At 34.7% G+C, this 20,832-nt stretch overlaps 1 protein-coding gene across 11 annotated transcripts in view; it reads left to right on the top strand.

Moving 5' to 3' along the window:
* Positions 1 to 20,832, top strand: part of LOC126766257 (complexin) — a 364,713-nt gene that overhangs the window by 285,707 nt on the left and 58,174 nt on the right. The window contains exon 1 of one of the 11 annotated variants that reach the window (XM_050484140.1): positions 9,003 to 9,600. The exons of 9 other annotated variants lie outside the window; for them this stretch is intronic. In XM_050484140.1, the coding sequence (XP_050340097.1) occupies positions 9,588 to 9,600 (13 nt within the window). In that variant the 5' untranslated portion in view covers positions 9,003 to 9,587. Of the gene's footprint in view, positions 1 to 9,002; positions 9,601 to 20,832 lie in introns of those variants that run through there. One more of the 11 variants, XM_050484150.1, reaches the window with a different exon arrangement.

The raw sequence follows: 20,832 nt of genomic DNA, 5'->3' as shown, positions 1-20,832 counted from the left end.
TTATCAAAATTAATGTAAGCCAGCATCCCATGGTGGTCCATGCAGCTTATACTCCTATCCCTTTGCGGTATTGTCTCCGATTTCGTCCTTGCCTCGCCTACTGGTGCTAAGTGCTCTGCTTTTGTCATTTGACTAAGATTGATAGCCGAAATGTGTGACATTGGTTTTTCCCCTTGACACTTCTAAGAAAATGACAGAAATCGAGCAGGGGATGCTGTCTTAATCGTGCACTCAAGTGTATGAAGCGAGCCATTCGCAGCGACCGCAATTAGGTGATAAAGATTTTCTACATATTTTGTCAGAATTGTGCCAAAAATAATTTCAGAATAATTAATGATATGATTTCTGACATCTATACTACATCTATAGTAATTAATATTTGGTAGGTCATTCCCTAGCGCTGGTTTCTTGGTAAAAGAAAATTATTATTAATATTAGAGCTTCAGCACTTTGAAACTTAATATACATAATATAGTAAGTAAGATAGATCTGCTATTTATCAAGTAGGTAAAATATAGCACTGTTTCGTAGTAATACCTGAAGGCTGGTAATATTAGCCCAGATACCTTTTATGAAAAAAGCCAAGAGTGCAAATTAATCTTCTCATATGGAACTCATCAGTATGTGAGCTGTGCTATGAACTACAAGTACACCAAACTTAGAAATATTCGTTAACATTTCTATTAAGTATGGCTCTGCAAAGATTTCTGCCGAAACAATAAAAGATGGATGCTTTCAAAGGCTTTGCATAAAAACTTTCTGAACTTCTTGACTTAAACTTCAACCGCGCTTATTCTCTACGCTTAGATGCTTGAAAAGTGAAAGACTTAGAAGAAGCTAACAGAACTGGGGCGGATATTACAAAAGGTTGGTCTACGAGGGTCCACTGTCATGACCATTTCACCAGTTCTAGTTTGGGACTATCAGAAATTTGTAGGGATTTCAGGCAAAAATGGCTGTCTAAAAAAATTCTATGGATATAATTTTTTCAAAAAACAGTCATTTCTATTTAAGAAGGCACTTACACTGCAAATAAGATAGTTTGTTTATTTTTGCACACCAGTTGCAGGTTGTGTATTACTAGACTTTACTCTCAATGGCAACAATCAACTTTCTCATCATACTGATGTCAATGCGAAGTCATAGACATCTCGCTGTAAACAGACAAAATGAAAAATAATAAGAGACTGGGAGTATATTTTTTCTGAAAGTCTACTCCTGAAGGGGTGGATCTCACCTAAAAACAGTGAATAGTGGAAGTAACTGTAGTCATCTAGTAACAGTGCTGACTAGTCATGGTTCGACTTGTACTTCTCTCCTCTTTCAGAGTCAAACAGGCGCTTGAGTTAAAATATGAAGCACCTTCACAGATATGGTGACTTCTTTCTTTTCAAGAATTCTTGTATTAAAAAGGACATATTTTTAATTCAAGAGGGATTGATAAAATACACTGACTTTTACTTATACGAAAAGGTTTTAAGCAAATTACTCATTACTAATTGCTTTGCTGTTAACTTTTTGCTGTAAATTTATATCATCGGAAGTCTAATAAGCTCTAAGATACCGAACATGTGGAGCCCGAAAAAATCGGTTAATCTGTGAGACATATTATTGAAATTCGGTGAGCATTTTTTCTGATATTAATGTAGTCTTGTGTCAAAAATGGATAAAATCGAGACAGTACTTCTGCTAACCTTCATAGGTTAGGTTAATCTGGTAAGCCAATGAACCACGCATAGACCAGTTTTGGTCCTATGCAATACTAGATGGAGTTCAGTTACTAGATCCATGAGGAGTAGTTATCCATTAAGATGTCTGCGCTTTAAGTGAATTTTAACAGACTCTGTGGCCTCACAATCGATACCTCCTCCAGTGTATGATACCGTGGGGATGCTAGATGCTTACAGCGTAGTCTTGCCAATGCGGGACAAGTGCACAAGAGATCGTCCAACCCTCGAACATGCTCAATATATTCTTCACTCTTATTTAATTTTTACTTGCTTTAGTATAAAATATTCAATTCCACCCAAACTTAGGCTTTCCTCACTTCTTCACTCTTATTTTAAGGATCTCCGACATTGCCACCTTGGACTTTACAAGTACAAATCACAGCTTTAATCTCCGTTTAGCAAATCTTATGTTATATATATATATTTACAAATTGCCAGGAATAATTGGGAAATACAAGAGCAATGCTTTTAAAGAGTTCTTACAGGAACTTTATTTCAAATATACATATTATATATTTCTTTAACATAAACTTCAGTTAACAAATACAGATTTAAGGCGAATTAGTTTCTTTGTCAACTCAAGTAATTCATGACATTTATTAATTGAATTCAATTCCAGGAAACAAATTAAATTAGAAAGCATATTAATTTTCCATTACTCCCATCCACCCACAAACTGAAATAAGGGTGAGTTCATTACTCATATAATTCGACACAAAGTCATGAATTAAATGTCATATGCAGCATATTAGCAATAAAATGGATTAAGCAAAATAGAAGAAAAATTATAATCTCATACAAGTCGCACACAAGGAAGCACTTTCACACTCATATATACATATATAGTACATACATATGTTCTACTATGTACTTCACTAAGCATTCACTCTCATTCTCAAGAGTGTTTGGAATGTGAGGCAATTTAATGCGAATTAGATTTAAAATTATGCCACACGTGCGGCGCCGCTAAATGCGTTAAATTCCATTTAGAGGAAAAAAGAATTGCGAAGAATGCGAAATTACCGCTGAATGCGCATATGAGGGTGCGTAAAAGGCAAATGAGCAATGCGCTTATCAATTGTCACACTTGAGTGCTAAACGCATACCTCTCATACAAGTATGTGTTGCATGTCGATGCTTTTAAATGTACATATGTATGTATGTACATATGAATTTTAAAAGTTTGAACTAAAAAAATTAAGGAATATTTCAGTTTTAATTTTAGATCACACTGTACTACATACTAGATGATTAGTTGGGTTATAATACCACCTTGGATATCAATACGTACTTGGGCTTCTTCTCAATGGATATTTATGCGAACTATTGTATGCCCAAACCTTAAATGTCAGATATTCTGATTGCCAAATTAATCTAAACTTCCTATTAAGTGATAACCGAATTTCTATGAAATCGCTTTGAGTTAGTTAAAGAGAATGAAGCCATTATCTCACCTCTTTCAATCGGATACAAGGAAACTTCGAGACCTAGTCTTGAACTTATTTGCAGGTTTCATGTTTTCCTTTCTAAAAAATTAGTAACACAGAAAATTTGTTTCTTCCCTACTACACTCAGTGTCCATTAAGGTTCGTAGTTACCTTTTCAGAGAATTGTTTCTTGATTTAATAACACACTGTCGATTCGGTGTGAACTCAACGCCTAAGCGTTAGACCTCTGAGAAGTTATTATAAAAAACAGCTTTGAAACTCGAAAAAAAGGATGAATTAGAGACTTTTTGCAACTTTAGGATTATTAGTTCATGCCAATTTTAACTACAAAACCTTAAACGAGACAGAAATTATCATAGAAATTGGTACTTGCCACACAAATATCCAGATATGTATCTGTTGTTCCCATTTAAAAAATTCATCGACTACCAATGGATATATTTGGTAGAAAATTTTGATTAACTTGCCAATACAAATAGAATATATAACCACTTTACCTCTGGAAAAGAGGTTGTGGTCAGCAAATGTCTAAAATATCTGGCACAGTAGATATTTGTAGCTATTCCTCTTGCCTACTCAGAGTCTGCATTAGGACCTCTTAAGTACTTATACTATTTGAAGAAAGGGAAGTGAGAATATGTTGAAAACGTCCGAACACAGATTATGTACTATGCCCTTTACCAAAAAAAAATAAAGTTTAGCAGAAAAAAATTGAATAAATTGGATAATGCACAGTTCAACTCCTTTTGGATAATTGTTGTAGAAACAACCCCTTTATGTACTTCCTCTTAAGCTTAGATATCTTTAGTCAGTAATAATAATCCAGTATTTTTGCTTTCAAATTTCATTTACTAAAGCATTAACTACATAAAGCTATGCGTCATATATACATGCAGGCACAAGCTTAGTCGCCTCACACTTTAGCTGAAATTTGCAAAATTCATCCTCCCAACCACCGCCAAATTGCTCTCACTGACTTCCGCATACATTATAATGACGTACTAATACATACCTTTGCATTGTTGTTGTATGTGCAAATCATAGTGGAAATTAAAGTACCACACACTACCCTTGAGCTCTTGGCGTTAGCAACAGCTTAGCCGCAACGAAGCAGCTTATAGCTGCGGACCAAACTACAAAAAATGCAAAAGGCCTACAGATAATTGTCCGCAATTCTTAACATATTTTCGCCTGATTGTCTTCCACGCCAAGGAATTTGCGTCCGTTGTACAGAAATACTCGGCACTTCTTCTAGTCCTTATGCTAAAAAAGGATTATTGCTGCGGAGTGACCATGTAGATGGCAAGCAGTAGAAAAGAAAAATAAGATAAAAAGCATAAAGTCGTGGGTTCAACTAGTGCAATCATCTCAAGTGTGAAGAATTGCTGATCTTCGACGGAAGTCGTATTAGAGTGATGGCATAAAAGTTGTGAAGTGCTTAGGAATTAAGTAACCTCATCATCAGCGTGACACGCAACAAATGCGTAAATGTATGTGTGTGTGTTAATGTCCATGATTCTTCAGATTATAGTGAGTAGTAATTGAAAGGTCCAATGAGCATTGCATAGCTTGTTGTATATTCTTGTCCATGTATGTATGATTGTTTGCCTGCGTTGTTGTTTCCGACTGCCTGACCTGCCAGCATTCAAGTATTTCTAATCAGATTGGCATGAGTAATTGTCGTTGGATTATAGTAAATAGTTTAGCATATTCACATAATTCAGTTGTAGAATTTTCTGTTTCCATCTTTTTTATATAAATTATGTTTTCGCTAAATTAATTTTAAATGGTGAATAATTGAAGGAATAAAATCTGCCTACTTTTAGTGTTTTTCCACGCATAGAGCAGTTTTAGTAGTCATCCTTTAAGATGCCTGCGCTTGACACGAATTTTAACAGAATCTGTGGCCTCCGTACCGATACCTCTTCTAGTGTATCATAGCGTAGTCTTACCAATGCGGGAAGAGCACACAAGAGATGTTCCATTATTTCCCTGCTGCCTTGCTCTAGACATTTGCTGCAATATACCTAAGACCTTAATGGCACATATTTTTATAAAAACTGAACTAAGAAAAAGTGAAATATTTATTTTAAATATATGCAAGAATATTTTTGAAAAGAAAATATGAATTATTTTCTCTCAGTCAAAAGAAGCGAAAAGAACACTGAGACTTTCGAAGTTAGCCTCCAAAATCGACATAAGTATATACTCAAAATTTATTTTGAAATTTAAAACATGATTAATATATAAAATATATAACTTACAGAAATACCAAAACTATTGACGTGTTACATAATTTCTTCTTCTTTCAATTGTGTACAATATTTTTAGAGCAGGGGAAACAAACAAAAAAAAGAAAAAATCGTAGTATAATAACAGCCATTAAAAGAAAAATAATTTACGACCAAACAGAGGTCGGGAAAGGGAAATGGTGGATCATGGCTGAGTTTTTAAGGTAAAAGCGGTTTATCTCGATTTATGGCGAAACTGCGAATTCTATAGAAAAAAGTAATATGCCAAAGTTATAGGTATTAGAAAAATCTATAAATTTTGTATACAGAGTCTTTTCGAATATCCTGAAAATTTATATGAAAAATTCACTTAACTTGTGTGTTCTTCACTTTTATCTTGTACAACAAAAGTTTTTCTTCTTTTTTTATTTAATGTATTTATTATTCTTCCTTATTTTACCTAATTTCGTAACGAACCTTAATTGCTAATCAAAAATTTAAGATTTCTTTAAAATATGAGCAAGTTGTATGATTGCTGAAATCTCTGTTTTAATAATATGTACTTTACTATTGAAAATTTACTCAGAAAATACATAAACCAAACAGCTGAATTCAGCTAAATCAGAATTGCTTAACAATATACCAGGATTATAAATCGAGATTTTTTTGTATTTCGAACGGAAAAATGTTTGCTTACACTGAAAGAAATGTGGTGTATAATTATTTTACCACAAAATGAGATTTTTGGTTGAAAGTCTAAGAAAAAATTTAAATTTTAAGGTGTTTTTTGTTTCCGATGTTCAAACATGAAGTTCTGCTGCTCACAGCAAGAGCACTTATTGTGTAAGACAACCAGGGAGATGAGGTCGCAACGCTGTTTTAAATATTTTTATATCAAAGTTTAAGGAGGCAATGCTCAAATATGTACCTTTGCTTTACCATATTATATTTTTGAAATATATGATTTTTTATATTATATATTATATTAAAAATATATTGTACCTTGTAAGGTGGATTTACGTGCTGAGTATAATATAAGCACCGGTTATGCATATATCATAGTTCAAAAATAATGTGGTTGCTTTTAAAAGGACACCAAAAATTATATTGAAAATGGTGTGGATAGTTTAACGAGTTCTTGCAAAAATATTAATTTTCTTCTGCATCTCTGTTTATTGAAATTTTATTTTCTTCTTTAGAATTCAAGTACTCTTTTCGGAGTTGTTTCTGTCAAATTTATTTCCATTTTCTGCTGAGACTTAAAAATTCTTCGAACTTTTTCACAGAATTTTCATATCATCTATAAATTTTTTTTCAGAGCATTGAGTGTTGAGTCTTCTTGAGAATTCATAATTTTAGTATCAAGAGAAACTTGATGCAGATATCACTTTTTGGTTTTTTAAAGGTTATTAAAGCTTATGTTGTGATATGAGGTTATTCTACACAAAATAGCTCTTCACCTAAACGTAGAACCAGCTATCCTTTTGGGTGCGCTCCAAATTTTTTGCATATAAAGAGTTTCCATTCTACGAAAGAGAAATCTATGACCATAATAAAATTTTAAGTACTGAACTCAGATTCTTGGATTTACTTTATTTTTACCCATAGCATTTTCTGACAGTGATTCAATACGAAAGCCTGTACTGAATCAATGCTTTTATTAATACTTTTAACAACCAACTCTGCGAATTCGGTAACAAATTTGATTTCATATTACAAAATTGTAGGCCACTGATTTTTATCTTATAACTTATGTTTTATGTTTCAATAAAAAATCGTTTTCCTTAAATATTTCATATAAAAATACTATATAATATTTTGCAACTTTTAATTCTGCAAAGTTATAATATTCATAACCAACAATGTTATTTTGCAACTATACAAGCTATTTTCCTAACAATTTAAAAAACTAGACTTCATCACAATTAACTCCAAATAAAAAAAAAATACAATCTTATAGCGAAATAACCAAGTTTACCACGTTTGAGTAAAGTCTCATTACTTATCCACGTGATAAGCCATATCACTCATTCATTTTATACCCTAACAAATACAAACCGCTCAGTTTCACAAGAATGAATTTTCCACTCACTCGTAACTCGAGTAGTTTAATAGCACCACAACTGCAACACCTTTGCTTTGAGTTAACAGCGAATGGCGTTTGCGCCTAAAAGTACACTCAAATCACAACATATGACTGAAATTGTTGCTAGCACGTGCGCGATAAAAGCGATTGCACTCACTCGAAAGCAATTTGCATGGCGAAATATCTGAGTGCACGCTAACGGTAAGCACACAAGCTAATAGTGCTGCAGCAGCAGACTTGACGCTGGCAGCGACGCACGGCGCACGACGTTGGCTACAACTTTGATTGTGATTGTCGGTTTTCTACAGCCATCCCTCTTACGCACATCGAACACATTTTCAATTTCACGAAGTGTTATGCTTGTGATAGAAACACACAAACAACTGCAACACTGCTTACAAAGTAAGCATTCGGCCATGTGACCACTACGAGCCAACCGAGTCAAAGAAGCTTTAACACGGCCGCTCTCTGTTTTGTGCGCTCCAATGCAGCGCGCGAATGCGCATGCTCACGCCGTGCAGAGCGCATGTAAAGAGAGTGCGCGCTCCTTCTCTCTCGGTCTCGCTAGCATGGGAAAAAATACTTTGCCACCCACAATTGCATAGATTTTCAACTGCGCAGCTCCGACCATCAATAGCACGTCCCTCCCTCTCTCTTTCTTACTGCATTTAATACGCATTGCTTGCCGCCCGCTGCCTTCAATTTCAACCCCTGCGAGCTTGCCACGAGCAACGCACCGTTAACACTCGTTTCGACAAACAACCGAGCGTTTGCTGCTTTCCACGATTTTCGGACACAAACCACGTCTAACGACAACTCGCAGCAGCGTTAGCACCCACATCGCACGACTCCATCTTAGCGCCGTGATGCTGTGCTTTAACACAGACTCCGGCAGCAGCAGTAGCAGCAAGTTAACTTCGTGATCGGGCTTGCGATATAAGCATGAGAAGTCGAAGGGTACCCAAAACGTTAGCGCACACAGCACGCAATGAACAGTTGAAGTTTGAAGTTTAGCGCAACCAGTACAACGCACAACAGGCGCCTCAAAGTACACCACATTTATAAAGTGCGTGTTAACTAAATAAATTGCTATAGCGCCTAGAGGTATACCTCTAAAACTTAAAATGGCGCTCGAGTGTAGGCATTTGTTAAATAACTTGCATACCAACAGGCGACTCAACCTTACCAGGAAATAAGCCACGCAAAGTTTTCGCCAACTTAATTTCGATTTATAACGCTAAGTCGGTCGCTCGGTCAGCAAGTCAGTTAGTCAATGAGCGACGCGCTCGGCAAATCACTCGCCACTTCGGCAGCTTGACGTGCGCTCGGCTGCGAGCGCATTCCACAACCACCGCTAAATTGCCGCTCACCGCTGCTCACCACTACGAACGCACAGCAACCCTCGCATCATCTTGCCGCTTCGGCCCTTGAACGACTGCAGCAGTAGCAGCAACTTTCCAGCGATGCTTCGTAGATGCGACTTCAAAAACCAGTCACTGCAGTCGTTGGGCATTCTTCTGGGTCGCCAGTTGACAGCCAGTGCCATGGCCGTCGTCAGTTCAGTGCACAAAGTGCGTCAGTCCAAGTTGTACCTGGTGGCAGCACTAGTTGCCAACACCACCAACACCAACATCACTAACACAAACACTTATACTAGTACAAGCAGTTATAGTCAAACTATTAATACAACAACAGTACTACGGCAAAATAGTGACAGTGTGTTTGACAAACAACGCAACAACAACATCGGAGTGGCCGAATGTAACGACGAAGAAGAACGCGACGACAACGACGACGACGATTTCGGCTGAAGGCTGTGAGGCGTGACAGTCGCTGTGCAAGCGACAACGACGACGACCAAATTCAGTGGCCTTAGTGACGGACAGTCAGACGGGTAGACGGTTTGCGGCATAGCAAAGCTCAACACATAACATTGCATTGCAGTTGAGCAATAGTGCATAGCGTAATTGTGTGCGCCTATAAGTAGATTTGGTGAAGCGGAACGCAAGGCGGCACAGCGTAACGCATTCAACACACACGTACAAAACGGGCTCAACAACGAGATAGTATTTAGTGAAAGCGCCAAGGAATCATGAATTTCATTGGTATGATTTGAAACAAATATTTTTCTCTTTTTTTTTGAAACAATGTTGTCAGTGTTGAAACGAAATATTAGTGCAACTTGGTCAAGACTTTTCAAGTGCCGTGTGCAAATGAGGTAGCGTGTTTTCGTAGACTGAACTTTAGTTTTTATTGGAATGAAAGTGAGGTGGAAATGCAACGTTTTTGTAGAAGTTCAAGATATTTAAATAATTTTGAAAGTGAAAATTGAAATTTTCAAAAATAATTTTTTTACTAAATGTTATACAAATTAGTTGACCTCAGTTTAGAAAACCATTCACAGTAAAACTTTTTCAAAAGCTATTCACCTTTTCAAATCATACCCAAATTAAACAGTGAGGTTTTTAGTCAGTATCTTTCATTGAAGAAAATATTTCATTAAACATTTCAGTCTCTGAGATACATACAATTTTTCAACTCAAAGCTTCATTAAAGACTTCAGTCTCTAGGCTGTATACAATTTTTCGCCTTAAAGCTTTTCTTAAATCACTTAGCTACCTACTTTTCTTACCTTAAACTCAATTTCAAACTATATTTCTACACTGTCAACGACTTTTCAATGTTTACTTGGTCACTTTCCACAACTTAAACACTACTCAACTACAATTTCACTATTTTTCTGTAAACTTCACTGCGCCTATTACTAAATACATATCTACACGCCGCCTTTCTCCTACTACAAATACAACGTTTACGCTACAACCAACTTTAACTACAACCAAACAAAATGTAAGTGCTAGCCTAAGTGTATTTTTAATGTAAGAAAAAGATAATTTCGATCAATTGAAGCAGCCTAAAAGTAGGCCAGGTGAATGGCGTGTAAACGCTAATATATGTTACGCGTTACGTGCAAGTTTTTACATATTTTTGAAGCAAAAAACGTTGCATACTTAAAGTAGTGCGTGTTGCTAGTGAAACTTATTAATAATTTGCCACTAGCACAATAGAAATTTGCGCAAAATTGCATTGGCAACGTTGAATAATGTAGCATACCTTTAGGCCGCAAAAACGAAAAAGCAATTACTCGTGCGTAATTTAATATTTATTAGCAATTTATGACAGAACGCCAACCACTTAATAAAGTGACCAGCTAATGTGTGACTTAGTAACGCATAAAATAGTAAAAAATATTATATATTTTTACATTGCTTTGCAAAGCGTGTGAAGCGCACTTGCAAGTGAACAAGCAGCGCCGCTACCATGTGACCGTTTGCGCTCATTTCGTGCACATTTTTTCACATTATCGATTTTTTGCTTTTTTCTTGGCACAAATTTGCGCCTGACAATCAACGCATTAAGCAAATGCATGCATGCATAAACATATATATAAAGAGATATGTTTGTGTGTGTAAAAATGCGCTTGTGTGTGTTTTCTACATGTTGGCATACTTCTTGTAAAGCAAGACTTGGCAACTTGGCGCTCTGTGCCGTTAAGACAAAGACACTATGGCAAAGGTTCAAGGTTTGTGCAAAAGTTTTGCTCCCCAATGTCTTTGGCGCCAGCACAGCTGCAACTCTTGTGCTGCTTGTTTATTGTTTCCGCTCAACTCATACTGATGTTGTGCGCAAAACTTTTGCTTTATTTGCGGATTTCTTTTCTAGTCTGCTCACAAAACTAAAGGCACCTAGAGAAAGGGAAAAAAGCGAAAATGCAATAAGTTGAGCAAGTCAACAATAAAAGCTTTAGAAAAGTTGGGGCAAATAGCTAAAAGGCATTGCAAAAATATCAAAAAAAAAATTTTATATTTCACATTTTTATGCCGAGACAAATAAATATGATTTACAATGCAGCACAGCCTTGGGCGCCTAACACAGCTTTAAATTTTGTCTTATATAACACACTAGTTGGCGAAAAATTCGCGCATTTAATTGTCAGCCTCTGCGGCGCAACATTAAATGCTGCATTTGTGTCAGTGTGCTAGTGTGTTGGTTGGCCATAAAATTTTGGCAAGTTGCCAAAAATTTAGCTCTTCCAAAATTCCAGCCAGCTGCGACCACAATGGCCGTCGTCAATGTCGCTTGCAGCATTGAAACATATTTTTCGAATGGCTTTGTTGTTTTCTATGTTTCTAGCCTTGTGCTACTTAAATAATTTATGCAGCATACATAACTTTTAAACACACGTATACCTGCATACAATTTTGTACGTGTTCACATGGCTTTGTTTTCGGCTGTGTTTGCCCACATACACTTATAGAGTTTGTGCTTTAATAGCAACAAAGCAAGTGAAGAGACAGTAAATTCATTGAATTTGTTGCCTGCTACACATACCATTAATAAACACACATATACACGTGTTATTTAATGCTGTGTGCGCCGAAAAGCTTGGTATTTAATTTATGTGTGCTCTTGTGGCAGCCAACATGTTGAAAAGAATATTCGTGCTATTTAACTGTGGCCGCACATGTCACATGAGCACATGAATAATAGAGCACAACCCGAAATCGCTCTAATGTTAATAATTCAAGTACACACAAAAGCGCTGATAAAGTAGCTCTTTACAATATTCATTCAGGCATTTATTTGTGCATATGTAATGTGGGAATTTCTGCGCTAACACAAAGCGACAGCAGGAATTATTGATTAATGGTGGTTGGGTGACTTTGTTTTTAGAACAATAAAATTTTCTGAATTCAAAATGTCGAAAAAGAAGATTGAGAGAAGCAAAAAAAATGTAATTGCATAATTTCAGGCGCTTTATTATATACATATATGACTTTTTGACTTTGAATAAAAAATTTAGATTTTTTTGTTGAAAAATAATTTTTGAGAGAAATTTTGCTGCAAAAAGGACAACATTGAAAGCTTTTATACATTCCATTATTTTAAAATGAAATTAAGAAATTGAAAAATATGTCGAAACGTTTAAGGGGTATTACGAAAATCAGCGAGATATCACTCCCTTGGCAGCTTTATGTAAACAAACCCTATATATTATATACAGGAAAACAATTATCTATTATCAAATCTTAAAATTTAACTGAAGACCTTATATTACCAAAAATTTAAAATTATATAATTGTGTTTTTTATTAAAAATTTGGCAAATATATTTAAATAATATCTACTCGAATTAGACACAGCACCTGAAGTCTGTACGAGTTATGAAAAGATATCATGTTTTGCTCAAATAGCACTTGACTAACACGTTATTACTTATGCGCTCTGACTTCCTTTTAAATAAATGAATGTATTATAAACATAACGCTTTCCATATTTGAATATGTTCTTCCTCTTTATATAGAATATCCTGATATCTTGAATATGTTCGGTATCTCTAATAATCGTTGCCTGGGATTTTTCTTAATTTATGCCAGTATTAATTTCAACATTTTTCCAACTAACCTCAATAAAAAATACTTAAAAACGTTCAGAAATATCTCGAGCGCCGAAAAGATGCCATAAAAACCATATATCACAAAAACTTGCGCTCTAATAACTAATAAGCGATGACTAAGTATATTAATTTTTTAGTATATGTAATTATTTCAATATTTTTAATATTTCTCCAATTAACTTCAATTAAATTTAGTCAAAAATATTTATAAGTTAATTGAACGCCTAAGAGATGCCACGAAAAAAGTTGCAGCCACTCTGACACCGAAATTGAAATGAAACTTTTTTAAAATACAGTATATCATTTTTCACCAATGGAAACCGAGCATAAAATACCAAAAATTCAAAATAAAATCTTTACAAATTTTAAAATGTTTAAAAATGTTTTTTAAATTTACATTTATTTATATCAATACTTGACTCAACTGTAATAATGTTACTTTAGCTTTATTTAAACTTAATTTTAATTTAGTTTTCATCAATAATCCTGCTAATAATCTTTAATTGCTTAAAACAATATTTAAATACATATAACGAACGCCTAAAAGATGCCACAAAAATAAGTTGCGTCACCTCTGGCAGTAAATTTAAAATACGGTATGGTATTTTTCAACAATACATATTAATTATAAAATACTAAAAATTCAAAATATGATATTTTCAAGTTTCAAAATTTTTCAAATTTACATTAATTTTTGTCAATACTTGGCTGAACTGTAATAATCTTACTTTAACTTAATCTAATTTCAACTTACCTTTTATTTAATTTATATATTTTTTTTATGACGGCCGTCTAAAAGATGCAAAAATAATCAAAACCTTAAGCCATACTCATCATACAAGCAAGTGAAACCCATTTTAAGCCAACGATAACAGTTAATTCGTACTAAAAGAAGCTGGCTTGTAAGCTAAGATTTACTGTAAGAAGGCACTGCAAAGCAACTCAAAAAATATGCAACTACAAATTTTAAAATTTACAAGCTATTTTTAGCCATATTTGTCTTTTTTTCAAACATTTTTCTCCTACAACTACTACTTCAATTTCCAAATTCTCTTCTAATATTCGTGGTTTACTTAAAGCTATTCTCTGTCAAATATTTTGCTTACTAATCTCTCACTTTTTACGTGTAAAATGACATAAATACAAAATAGCAATAAAAAGCAATTATTAGAAAAAAAATTATAATTAGATTCCATATAATTGATATCAATTCGAGCTGAATTGAAAACTGAAAAATTGAATTTAAATTGAAAGATGCTTTTTTATAGTATCAAATCTATATTTTCCATTTTCTGATCACTTTTTATACACTTAAAGTGTATATGAAGGCGCATCAAACAGATCATTAAACATCAAACTTATCAAATTTCAAAATTCTGCAACAACTGCCATTCAACCACATATTCCTACACCCAAAAACACAAATTTAATCAGTAAATTGCAACCAATCATTCTAACAAGAATTAAAATAAATAAAATTACGAGTTAGTTTGTGCGCCGCAAATTATGCAATAAATTAAAATGCTGCGCACGAATGGACTAAATTGAATTTGCTTTGGCATACGTGCTGGGTACATAATGCGCCTCAAATAATTTCGCACCAATTGCTGTTTGCGTATGCGAGCAATTTGCAGTGCAATTTTAATTGTCACCGTTTTTACCACATAATAAATGCCACCAATTTATTTACATACTATTTGCAGTGATTTTCAATCGACAATCAGGTTTTTTTCATGCATGCGCTCGCGTGCTTGTAAAACGCAGCAGCTGGTGAAAATCGTAAATAATTCGGCATTTTCGCTGCAAATTTGCATAAATTCCTTTTCAATTCAGCGATATTTTATTGCGTTTGCAGTAAAATAAAAGTGTTGCATAAACAAACGCGTTGTGGATGGGTTGTGGCGCTTTTTGTTGCGCTCTTTGTATTACAGAGGAAATGTTTTCAAAATGTATGTGAATTTTCATTGTGTGTACATGGAGTTATTAATAGTTTTTATTTTAGTGCTGGCATTGTAATAAATTGGCATAAAATTCGCGTAAATTGGCGTAGAAATAGAAATAATATTCGAAGTTATGTTTTTGACTATTATAGCGTATTTTATACTAGTCAACCAAAAATTTAGCAAAAAGGGTGTTTAGTCATACTTTTAGTTTAGATTTGCCCGCTTTTGGGAGCCAAAAAAAAAAAACAAAAGATTTTCGAATATTTTTTTAACTATTATAATTATGAGAAACTCTAAACTTTAAAATATACCAATCGAAAATTCGGCGAAGAATTGGGAACCATAAAATATATTACAACTATATATGAATAAAATAATGATTTTCACGTACTTCGTAAAGAAGTTTTCGAAGTCAAAGAAACTACCGAAAAAGCTTGTCAAAATTTATGAATAAGTCCATCTCTTACAGATTTGATGTAAGTTTTTTAAGGTCAAAAAATCTGAGGCTTAGACAGAGTTTCTTAGTTAAGCATGAAGAAATGAGAGTCAGAAAGAATTGGCTAAGCTTGCTGGTTTTCGAATTTATCATGAATAACCATATTATTTAATATATTAGAATCACTAATTTTGTAGCATAAGCCGCAGTTATCAGCTCTTCCATATTTCATACCAGACTGCAAGAAAATCAGCTATATTTTGATGTCTTCCTGATAAAATTTTTCCTCGAAAGCTGAGTATGCTTTGCTGAAACTAGAAATAAGATTAGCCAGCATTATTGCTGCACCTTTGTTCTATATGAAAATTGTCGAAAATTGTAGCGCAAAATATATTTTGCTTGATGTGCCTACAAATTAAAAACGCAAAAGTCCAAAGAAATATTTTTCAAAATTTACAAAAACAAAACAAATATTTATAAAAATAAATAATTAGCAAAATTAAGTAACACTGAACTTTTTTAAGCTTTAGAGCTTTTACTAAATTTTAGAGCTTTCACTAAGCTTTTCACACCACAACATACAAAAAAAAATTATAAAAATAAATCCTTAGCAAAATTAAGTAATATTGCGTTTTTTTAAACTTTAGAGCTTTTACTAACTTTAGTGCTTTCGCTAAGCTTTAATATTTATGAAAATAAATGCTTAGGATAATTAAGTAATATTGAGCCTTTTTGAGCTTGAGAGCTTTTAGTAAACTTTAGACCTTTCACTAAGCTTTTTATGTCATAACTGCAATCCAATTTTTAGTAAATAGCACTATCTTGAATACCATAAGACTACAAAATACCGCTAATAAGTCCATTAAAATAAATGTTAAAGCAATATAATGATATTAAACGGTTTTGCACAAATTGCGCTGCAATCGAAAACCAATCGAACGCATCAGGGAAACATGCTTTAAATTCAACGAAAGCGAGCGAACAAGCGAAAAACAAACTAACAACATTACAACTATCATTGATTGCCACTGGCACACATTTACCAAAACCGTTACGAATCATTGCGATTGCAGCGTGTGTGCCACAATGCATTTGCCACTTGCCACCAGCAGTAGAACAACTAACAGCACAAGACGTGAGCTGTGCAATCAACGCTACCACAAGAGTTTTCATGACGATGACACGTCGAGGGTTGTTAGTGCCAGCCAAAACACATACAAAATTGTATATAGATACAGCATATATGCATTTATATGTAAATATGTATGCTTTTACAAACGCTTGAAGCGCACACATACAATACATACACACTGCCACTTATGCATATTGAAAGTATTTGCTGCCTTTTCGGCTTGCTTTCATTTGTATGTGCCACATGTTATGTTACTAACACAAAGGAGAAACCAAAAATGCTTGCCGCATATTGCCTGCAATGCCATGCAATAGAGCATGCCACAATTGGCGCTGAAAATTGCTGGCTTAGCTGCAAATTTGCATGCGCCAACTGTGGCAGCACTTGAGTATTTGCATTGTTAGTGGCAGCATTGATTGGCAGGCGTATTCGATCGCTATTGAATTTGTGTTTGTCTCTTACTATGACGCCACATATTTACTTACCAGCGTTGATATTGAAAGGCTGCGCACGTTTGCTTATCTGTGTTGAAATTATAGCAACAAATCTTTGCAAGATATTTTATGTTGCCTCATGAATGCACCCAAATCAGCTATTGTGATTATTCAATGAGCGTAGTATGACAAAAGAGAAATTTATTCTCTGCATATTATTTATTTTTAGTGCTTAGTGTTGTGACCTTGTCATTTGTTTGCAATATATTTTTCGAATTTTACAAATGACGTCACAAATACTTAGAATTCCTGTAATGATTACATATAATGCAATTTATGTTCAATCAGAAAAGTTAATAGGATCTATGAGGACCAGTAATGACTTGTTCAATTCGTAGCTAAACTAAAATTTAAAGACTTTTTTCTGTGCCATTTTTTTAATTTCTTGATAAATCAGAGGCTATATTTGATATTTAGATATCAGTGATATTCTGTGATGACTTAGACTCTCTCTTGTTAAGTATCAATTAGCTTATGTACTCGGATAATATTCTGAAGCAATTTTGGTTTGGCAGTCCTAAGCAATATTTTCTGATCTTGCACAAATTCAAAATATGAAAAAAATATTTATCAAAACAAATCCTTGGCAAAATTTGACAAAATTTAAAAATGTAGTGCTTTTCTAAGCATTAGAGCTTTTAGTAAACTTTTGAGCTTTCACTAAGCTTTTAATGCATGGTGTAAAAAGAAAATATATGTTCAAAAGGAGGTATAAAAAATTATCAATATGATAAATTATTATTTTTGTTGAGGAGACAGCCTACAACGTTCAAATAATTTTGAGGAATATTGTAGAGCTGACAGAAATCAGAGTTGGTAAAAATCCGATTACGTTTACATTATGTATATCCCAGTGTTTTTGTTGTTGTTGTACTAGCGACAGCTGAGCTAACAGTCCTTGGCCGGATAAAAATCCGGGTCTGTTCCGGTTACGTAGACCACACTGTCGTAGATCGTAGTCAATTCTTCGTTAAACGTTAAAAATATTCGGTTCAGCAAGTTTGAAAATAAAGCTAAATAAAATGTATCTATTCTATTATAGCAATTTATATAATTTACCTATAAAACGAATAAAGCATTAAGGTAAAATTTAAAATGAAATTTTATACATTAATTGAATCAAAAGCAGAGGTCTTGAATAAGGTATATTTTCTTTCTTCTACGTTGTAAACTATTGTTCAGTAATTGAATCGCAAATATACTTGCATGATGCTCCAAACGGGAAAGGTAACGTCTGCAAAATTCTTCGCTTGTAAAAAGAGTCTTTGACCTTAATTAACGTAATCGAAATTACTATCTATTTCGTGTTTTTAATTAACGATCTTATGAAAGTTCTACCATAAAACTTTTCTATTGAAAAAAATATGCGCACACTAAAATCTCAGTACCTTCAAATAATGCAACATTAATGATGAAATTACTGCTCGTACTACTAGTACTGCAACATGTGAAATAGCTTACTTTGTTTCGCAAAGGATATCTAAGAAATAAACACTAATGAGTTTCACCATTTTCAGTGCGATATAATCGCCTGTTTACCAGTATTCCGCAGTTAAAGCAAAGTTTAGCAACTTTTTTACGACAGTTTCATTTACTGCGCTCGAAAGCTGCCGACTAAAGCTATGACATTTAGTTAAAAACTCATTGAACTGCAGCTACAAGCACTGGCTAGCGCTGGCTAAGAGCGTAAAAACAACTTTGCAGTGCAGGTAATTTAGCCGCACGAAAGCTGCGAGCAGCCAGCAAGTCAAAAAGGCACGCAACAAAGTGCTGTCACACAGGAAAGCGCGAGCGATGCGGGAAATAAAAGAGTTACATTGCGTTGCGCGTTGCGTTGGTTGGGCAAAAATGTTAGCGAAACTTAAATATGCGTGCGTAGCAAAAGCGAGCGCAAGCAGTGCATGCCGCATTACAAGCAGTAAACTTTAATTAAACGTCGCAACGCTCAGCTGCGCACAGCGGCAAAGCACACAAACTGCCAAAGCGCCGCGTTCTAGCCAGCTGACCACAGTGTGTCTCCCGCACACATCTCAAACTTAGCGCTGGAGATTTGGCGTAAAGTGCCAGCGAAAGCGCTTGGCAGCTCAGTGCAAAGTTTTCGCAGCAAATTTACATTTATGCAACGGGTGTGCGCGCGCCAACAAGCGCAAAGCGTAAAGAAGCGCAACAAAAGTGCAACTGAAGTGCAGTTCAAAAAGTAATTTTTACGCTCATGTACCAAATGTGCACTATCTCCGCCGCTACGCGCTAGAGTTGCGCAGCTGTTGGTGGCAGGTGTTGCCTTGGCAGTGGCGGCGCTGTGGTACAGCAGTGCGTATGATGAACAGTTTGTTGAGTGGTGTGCGCACTTGTTTTATGTACTCTGCTGGCAGCGTTGTGGCAAGTGGCAAACATTTGCTGATGCATTGTTGACAGCAATGGCGATGGCTCCCGAAGGCTATGGGTTATAGCAACTAAAACTTAAACAAAAGCGCTTACAGCTAAGCAGAGTGTAAACAGTTTGACTGACAATGCAATTTGGCCCCGAAATGTGTGAAACACTTGTTGAGGCGGGGCGAACGGTGAAGTGTTGGCAGCTAAGAAACTGTGCAGGAAATTGGACAACTTGTGAGTTTTTTTCTAAGCTAAGATGTAAAGCTAAGCACGAGCAGCACATATTTATATAAGTTGTATCAGCTTTAAAATTGGTTGGGAAGCTATGAATATTTATTGAGTGTGCTTTATAATAGTAAGATACTCGTATGGTAGCAAAGTATTATATATAAAAATATATTACCACTTTTTTACAAGACACCGCTTTTTTACTTAATTTTTTTCTTTTAAAGAAACCATTTTTGTTCTCTCACTCAAATCCTCTAATCCCGCGACTTTACAAGATTGCTGCGGGTTCCTTCCTTTCAGTGAACATACTTTACCGACTAATTTACTTTATATATATTAACCAGAAGTTAGCCAAAGTGCATGTCTGGACGACTTGCAAGGTTTCTCCGCATTTTCCCACAAGTTAGCAGAAATTAGAAGAAAATAAAAACTCTAAGCCAGATTTAGTGCGAAAAAGAAGAAAAAATATATAAAAGCAACAATACGAGTAAAGTATAGTTAGTACTTAGTTCATAGTTTACAACAACTGTTTAGAGACTTCAGCTTAACGTTGGTTTCTGTTTAATAATTCACTTCTAGTTTCGTTGTAATAAAAAGCAATTGTCATTATAACAGCAATTAATTGCAGTCTCTAATTTTTTGCGTTACAGTAAATAATACATAAATTAACTGCAGTTAGTAGTTTCTCAAGTTTAGCTAAATAAAAGCAGCTTTGGCTATTTCGCTGCTTTAATTCTTCTAATACTCGCATTAGCATTCAGTTTTAATAAGATTTCTTCTGGGCAACAAAAAACTGTTTTTAAAGCTACTCGTTCCTTTTCAATACTCTCCTTTCATGTCTCTCTTCGCCACATTTCTTCTTCTGCGGCTTTATGTTTTGGTCTTAATACACGTTTGTGTAGTTTCGCATTGCTTCATGTCCATTGAAGTCCCGCTGAAAATTCCTCTGAGACTATCAGCCACATTCACAGAAAAAAACTGACAATGAAATGACTGACAGCGAACAACAGATTGCTCTCAGTAGTGAAGGAAAATTAGTTACCAGAGTGTTTGATTATAAGGGTGTTGTGATGAATAATGAAATTATAAAGGAGAGCATAAAATGAGTTAAGAAAATTTTAAGGGCAATTTTTATTGGAAAAGTAAAAAATGTTTAGGAGTATGCAATTAATTTTACGGGAAGAGCTCACCATAAAACTGCTTATTTGTAGAAAATATGGTTAATATCCGTCATAAATACCGTTCAAAAAAAAGATAGTGAATACACTTACACT

Source organism: Bactrocera neohumeralis, chromosome 2 (assembly GCF_024586455.1).
Source record: "Bactrocera neohumeralis isolate Rockhampton chromosome 2, APGP_CSIRO_Bneo_wtdbg2-racon-allhic-juicebox.fasta_v2, whole genome shotgun sequence".
Lineage (NCBI taxonomy): Eukaryota > Metazoa > Arthropoda > Insecta > Diptera > Tephritidae > Bactrocera > Bactrocera neohumeralis.
This window is presented reverse-complemented; position numbering and strand designations above follow the sequence as displayed.